This window comes from Priapulus caudatus, unplaced genomic scaffold (assembly GCF_000485595.1).
Source record: "Priapulus caudatus unplaced genomic scaffold, Priapulus_caudatus-5.0.1 Scaffold41, whole genome shotgun sequence".
Classification (NCBI taxonomy): domain Eukaryota; kingdom Metazoa; phylum Priapulida; class Priapulimorpha; order Priapulimorphida; family Priapulidae; genus Priapulus; species Priapulus caudatus.
The window spans coordinates 76,835-84,401 of record NW_014577102.1 but is presented as its reverse complement, the minus strand read 5'-3'; the positions used below and the strand labels follow the sequence as shown (position 1 = coordinate 84,401).

Sequence of the window (7,567 nt, the reverse complement as noted above, 5' to 3'; positions counted from 1 at the left end):
TCTCTCTCTCTCTCTTTCTTTCTCTCTCTCTCTCTCTCTTCTCGCTCTCTCTCTCTCTCTCTCTCGCTCTCTCTCTCTCTCTCTCTCTCTGTGTCACACACGCCTTTAACTCGTTCTCTCGCTCCTACGTGAGACGTTTCCTGACAGACATTCTAATCTAGCTCAAACTCGCGCGTACCTTGTCGGCAGAGGCGGGTCAGCCTTGCCAGCGACTAACCACGAAGATCGATGATATGCATATCGATACCGCTTGTTATCCACGGGCACGATGTCGATGAACACCAGGTAGCGCTGCTGCGGCTCGATACCGGAAAACGATACCCTGAGCGTCGGGAACATTCGCCTGTAGAAGATAGCAAACGGGGCGATGAGTTGCCAAAGCAGAGTAGAGGTTGGTGGGGGCGACGTAGTTTCAAAGGGGATGGAAGATAGCAAACCGAAAGGGGGGGGGGGTCAGTTGCGAACGGGGAATAAAATCTAGTAGTGGTAGCACGCGATGTCGTTTCAATGTGAATGGAAGATCGGGGGGATCAGTTGCTGACGGGGTATAGAAGTTAGTGGGAGAAATACACGACGTCCTTTCAAAGGAAATGCGTCAGCGAAGAGGTTACGGCGTGTCATCGCACGCGCAGAATAAAGTATTAGTTATCATGGAGGATAATGAAACGACTCTTTTGACACTCGCCGCGTTTCTCTAAGAATAGCTGCCGCGCGAATTTATGTAGTCTTTATATTAGGCGATTTTGTCAAGAATGAGATTTTCTATTTCGACACCTGCGTGTAAAACTTGCGTGCACCCGCGTTGAACGTGCGAGGTTATTGTCCACGTTATTCGTCTCGCTCTTTCCACTCTATAAACCGTACCCCCCCCCGCTCCACCCCTCCCGCTCCCCCACCGTTCATTGTCGCACCCGCTGGTGGACGCGTACGTGGAAGTTTTACGACTCTGCCGGCACACAGACTGCCCGTCTCCTCGCAAATCGAAAAACGGCCGAAAGCAGGTAACCGTAATGAGGTGAAAACCCCCTAGGAGTTCGCCGCTAAAACTGCACCGGAATTACTTTATAGGTGTTCGCAGTACGAGGCTGCGTGACGTCATGCAGCGAGGGGCTCACGCGGACATGGCCGCCACGGGCGATCGCAGCGCCTCTAGCGGGCCGCACAATAAAATCCGTTTGATTATGAGTTTACGGCCGGTATAATCGCGCCGTGAAAATGCGAGCGCGTGGTAAAACTCCCCCCGTGGCGTTCTCACTGCCTGCTGCTGCGCATGTCGTTACGCCGTACGGAGTTTTTACGGGGCGTTCGCGTCGGTTTCTCGCGCGTATACTAAACAGGAAATGATGTCTCACTTTGGAGTCTTTTCTGCTTCGGCCTAATTAGTTGAGGACACCCGTAATAAGCGGGTGTAGCGGGTGTTGTATTTCACCCGCGGTCGTTTCGTTCATGGCTGGCCTGTAATCATGCTGGTCACGTGACGCACCGCGATGGAGTTATAGGTAAATGCAAATAGTTTACAAGAAAACTCGCTGTAAGCGTCGCCCTGCCGCCGTATAGAGTTACTATAATGCCCTCATAGATGGTCTGCACTCGTAGTGTATATAATTATATATATATATATAATATATATGAATATAATATATATAAATGAATAAATGAAGAATCGAACGAACGAAAGAACGAACGAATGAATGAATGAGGATATATATATATATATATGTGTGTGTGTGTGTGTGTGTGTGTGTGTGTGTGTGTGCGTGCGTGCGTGCGTGCGTGCGTGCGTGCGTGTGTGTATGTGTGTGTGTGTCGATCATTCGGCGCCATATGGGAAGGTGTTGGGTGAGAGAGCGCGCATAAAGGGTCGCCCGTGCTCGCACAGCGGGGACCGCCGCGCAACAAAGCCCCGATCAACGCCGATAGGCGGTGCGCGATCTGCCCGACGCAACAATTAACCATTAGACAAAGTGGGCGGCCAGCCGCGAGCGAAGTTACGCTGCGACACGTAATCACATTACAGCAGTCAACGATGGAGCGACAGTGTAGCGCTTATGAGAGGGAGAACGAGGGGAGGGAAAGGAGAGAGAGGGAGAGAGATGAGTGAGAGAGTTTAAGAGAGCAGGGCTTAGAGAGAATGAGAAAGGGAGGAACGACAGAAAAAAGGAGAACTAGAAAGAGAGAGAGGGGAGGTAGGGAGAGGGTACAAAGAGAAGGAACAGAGAGACGATAAGGAGCACCAAAAAGAGATTGGGGAAAAGAGAGAAAGCAAGAGAAAGCGAGAGAGAGGCGTGAGAATCAGCCGCCATTTTAAATGCCGGAATTAGCAGCTTGTGTTCGCTTATGTGACGGCTTGATGACTGCGTCTATGTGCGTCTTATGTGCGTATATGTGCGTATATAAGCGTCTATGTGCGTATATGAGGCGTATATGTGGCGTATATGAGCGTCTATGTGTTGTGCATGCTTCTGGGCTGGCAAGTGCCCGTATTCAGCAAAGTTCAGGAGCGTTGATTGGTTCTCTAGTTACTAAAACGCGCGGGTGTGGTTCTACTTGAGATTATTAAATCTGGATAAAAATAATATTGTCGTCTTTGTCGTACGTTTTCGTGTGAGCTTATCATTTCGTCTACATTGGCTTAGTATTTTAGAATAATAATATTACGTTCGGAAGAATACCGTAATGATATGCTCTTTTGCGTCTGATATGATCATATTTGAACGGATTATCCAACTCTTTCCAATAGCACGGGCATAAATAATAGCGGCGCGATCGAGAAAAACACACAAATACACATGCGCATACACAAGCGCAAGCACAAGATTATATCAATAGCGGATTTCTAATGCTTAAACTTAATACTTAATACTTAATCGCTGCTGATAATAGTTAGTGATGACATTGTAGGTATAAAAATTATATTGCATTACAATTCTACGCTTTAGTATTGAAGATAAATGCGAGTAATGTATTTTTCTTCAATGCGAATAAATTTAAGGATGCTCTACTGCTTGATATGAGACCGTCGCTTCGTTCTAACACCCGGTGATAATTACCGATATTTATAGAACGCAAAGGGTATGTTTTCTGTGCTGATTTTACGAGATTGAATAATTAATTAATAAGCACATTATATTAGTGTGCCTGCGTCGTTACTGTAACGTTAACGACGCCAGAGAGCAGCAGATGTGATCTTGTCCCAGGCGCGCACGCAAACATGGTCTGATTAGTCATGACAGAATGGCGACGGTAATTTAACTGAATCAAAACTCTGTTAAAAGCAATTAACTATATTATATATAATATATATAATATATATAGATATATAATATATATAATATATTATATATATATATACAATATGGTGTGTATGTTCATTATGTATTTATGGAAGTGGCTAATACAAAAACGCCAGTTGCTTGCGTACGTAAACCGCATATACATTAATTAAGTGGCTGGTTTTATTTTATTCGTTAAAATTAACTGTATCAATAATCTATACAGCAATAGAAGTATTTTTGAGCGAGATAATAAAATATAGTGAAATAAAAGATTGCGAGGGAAATATTATTTTTTGTCGATAATATTATTAACGTCCAAAATTATTAAAATTCTATCCTTTTTAGGTCCCTTTGTGAGGCAATGTACATCATAAATATTAGCGTTCATGGGTTTGTTAGTTCGCCGGAACGATTTGTTGGTGCATACATGTACAGATATCACGTTGCCACGTACAGGACGTGTTTTGCTACTAGCAAGCTTATATATATTAGCTATAAATATCCTGTCGTTTCGCTCGTCATCTATTACGATTGCAATTAAGTGACAATCTTATTTGGCTATGCTTGAATTTGCATATTATTTCATATTATGACCTATTATATTATATTATGACCTTGATAATATTTGTGTGTAAGCGCGCGCGCGTGTGTATATGTGTAAGGGTGTACGTATGTGCGTGCGTCAACGTGTATGTACGAGCGGGCGTGCGTACATATGTATTTGTTAAGTATTTTTTTTTTAATAATTCATGTTACTCAATGATCTATTTCTTTATTTCTTTATTTCTTTATTCATATATTTATTTATTTATTTATTTATTTATTTATTATACCAGGAAGGCAACCTTCGACTGCGCGAATGAGATGCCACTGGTTCGCTGTTTCCATGACAACAGAGCGTGTGTCTTCTGTCGACAACGCTAGATGTTGTGACGTTCACAACTGCCGCGCAAAAGATTCATGTCCTTATACGGCTGTTTCTAAGATGCAGCTTCCACGCCCAGTGCGGCGCGCTCAGGCGCGGCAAGATCAAAGGCGCTCTGCCGCGTTTTAAACAATTCCTTTATCTTTAAGAACATCTCCGAAATTATTCAACACTTGCCATCAGACCCGGAGCTCTTTGATCTACGGCTAAACCAGCGCACGATGTGGCCGGCAGTCATGTACGACAGTGTTGTTCACGGAGAGAAAATCGATTTATGCGTGCGTGCGTGCGTGCGTTGCGTGCGTGTGTGTGTGTGTGTGTGTGTGTGTGTGTGTGTTGGTGTGTGTGTGTGTGTGTGTATGTTGTGTGTGTGTGTGTGTGTGTGTGTGTATGTGTGTGTGTGTGTGTTGTGTGCTGTGTGTGTGGTGTGTGTGCGTGTGTGCGTGTGTGTGTCTGCGTGTGTGTGTGGCGTGTGTGTGTGTCGTGTGTGGTGTGTGTGTGTGTGTGTGTGCGTGTGCGTGTGTGCGTGTGGCGTGTGTGTGTGGTGTGCTTGCTGTTGTGTGGTGCGTGTGTTGTGTGTGTGTGTTGCTTTTCTCTCGGCGTGTACGCGTGTACGTATCTCCCCTCTCGTTAATCTCTCTCTCCCTCTCTCTCTCTCTCGCTCCTCGTCTCTCTCTCTCTCACTCTCTCTCTCTTTTCTCTCTCTCTCTCTCTCTCTCTCTCCTCTCTCTCTCTCTCTTCTTCTCGCTCTGTCTCTCGTCTCATCCGTCTCTCCTGCTCTCTCTTGTCCTCTTCCTCTCATCGTCTCTCTCTCTCTCTCTCTCCTCTCTCCTCTCTCTTCCTCTTCTCTCGTCTCCCTTGCTCTCTCCTCTCATCCGTCTCTCTCTCTCATCTCTCCCCGAATCTCCTCTCTCTCTCTCTCCTCCTTTCCGCTCCTCTCTCCTCTCTCTCTCTCTCTCGTCTTCTTCTCGCTCTCGCCTCTCTACTATTCTCTCTCTCTCTCTCTCCTTTCTGCTTCTCTCTCTCTCTTCTCTCTCCCTCTCTTCTCTCCTTCTCTCTTGCTCTCGCTCTCTCTTTCTCTCTCTCTCCTCTCCCCCCCCTTTCCCCCCCCCCCCCCCCCTCCCATCTCTTTCCTTCTCCTCTTTCTCTCTCCTCTCTCTATTCTCTCTCTCTTCTCTCCTCTCCTCTCTCTCTCTACTCTCTCTTTCTCTCTCCTCTCTCTCTCTCTCCTCTCTCTCTCTCTCTGATATCTCGTGCCGCACAGACATTATAATGCACGATAGTTGATGCGATAATTAAATGGATAGGCTTCGCGGTAGTACTGCCACATATACGTAAATTTATGATATCGCAGTCATACATACATTTAACAAATGCATTTTACCGTTTTCGTTGTTTCTGAGCGAGTAATAATGTTATACAGCTGCCTATATTTAGCAAATTCGTACCGCTATTTTTACATTTCAGATACACATGGCAAGAACTACACGCCGCACGCACGCACGCACGCACGCACACACACACGCAACGAACACACACAGACAGATGCCACACACACACACACACAACACCAACACACACACACACACACACACACACACACACAACACTCACCACACACGCGCGCGCAATACACACACACACACAGTAACTATATATATAGTATATAGTTAATTTATTATTGTATTTATTTAACATCCTCACAACACTTATTTATTTATACAATAGCGAGACTGGCAATAAGCCATATACTAGACCTCCCCAATTCCAGATATACTGACTGTTTCAAATAATAATTATTTTGTATTGTTTGATTCAAAAAATATACCATGATGTAGTCACCGTACTATATATATTTATAATATTATATTATATCATATTATATAGTTGACGTTCTCGCGCATCCCACTAAGAATAAATAGTATCATCCGCGCCTCACAAAAAAATAAAAAAATAAAGAAAGATTCAGCAACGCCCGTAAAGTGATTACTTAAACTCACTCAATTATACTTTACAAACAACGAATTATATGATTCTCTATCGCATGTTGAAAAGATTTTAATGGTTGAAGCACTACTAAATGGATACGCAATATAACGTCATGTAAAATGCGTGGACTGAAGAATCGTTATATTAAGCCAAGCTCGTAACTGTATGCTTAACTCGACGAATATACATCGTGTGAGCGAGTGCAGTGAATCGCTCGTGGCGTGCGTGAGTCTGCGTGCGTACTGTAATAATTATGTATTACGTATCGATGTATCGCGTTAGCCCTTCCGAACGTCTGTGCGGAGTAGTATGTGCCTTGAAAAAAAAAAAAAAAATATATATATTATATATATCAGATATATACCTAACGTTTAGAGCATGAGCATTCTAGTTAGATAGGAATTATCTATTAGGATTATTATAGGATTTTTCTCACAAATGGTTAACGATTAATTTATACAATAATATTCATTATTCAATATTAATAAATAATCAATAATTATTAATCTAGATGTTTTAATCTATTAGTATTGCAGTACACAGTCAAAGTTGCTGCTAAAATCCTGGGTTATACTCACGAGATCTCTACTATCGCGCCTAGCTACAGTTAACCCTCCCGGCCCGTTTCGCCACTCGAATGACGGAGGCCTTCTAAAAATGAATCTCACAAAATGACGCCTTACGCCGTCATCTCTCACACACAAAATCTTCTCGTCAACGGCTGCCCATGTCGAGCCGAAAGCAAATTCGCACTCCCATTTACGTGTGAAAATAGCGAGTCGCGCGCATATACCAGGTGAAAGCGCGACTGGCATGCATTGCTGACTGGCGCCGGTCCGCCGCCCCGTATCCCGAGCAAATGCCGAGCGCAACAAAACGCCAAGCAATGGGTCCACAGTCAAACGACGCGTGACGTGTATGTCCGACGGAGGATGTATCGCCGTCGCGCGGGCCCGCCGACAATGTACGTTGTTCATACGACACAGCCACAGCGATTAGCTCCATTTGTGCACATTTTTGGTTTCGTATTATTAGTAGACCTATTCTGCATGCTCTCACCAGCGGATTAGGCCCAAGCCTCTCTCCATCTCGTTCGCTCTCCCTTGCTGTCTCTCTCTCTCGCTCGCTCTCTCTCTCTCTCTCTCTCTCTCTCTCTCTGTATTTCTTTTCATGCCTTGTTTCTAATCCTATTCGCCATCTCTTTTCTTCTGCTAACCTCTCTCTCTCTCTCTTTGTCTTATTTATACCTCTCCTTTTCGCCTCTCCTCTCCTTCATTCTTTCTTAGGTACACTTACATGAGAATACACATTCTCGTACATAGATTGCGTTATAGACGATACCAGTATATTAATATATATATTATATATATATATATAT

The 7,567-nt window shown here is 44.1% G+C and overlaps 1 protein-coding gene across 1 annotated transcript in view; it reads right to left on the bottom strand.

Annotated features, from left to right (window-relative positions):
* The window catches only part of LOC106820169 (T-box transcription factor TBX20-like), a 38,748-nt gene that overhangs the window by 14,241 nt on the left and 16,940 nt on the right, over positions 1–7,567 (bottom strand). Inside the window, 1 exon segment of the mRNA XM_014824715.1 lies at positions 65–343. Coding sequence (XP_014680201.1) covers positions 65–343 — 279 coding nt within the window.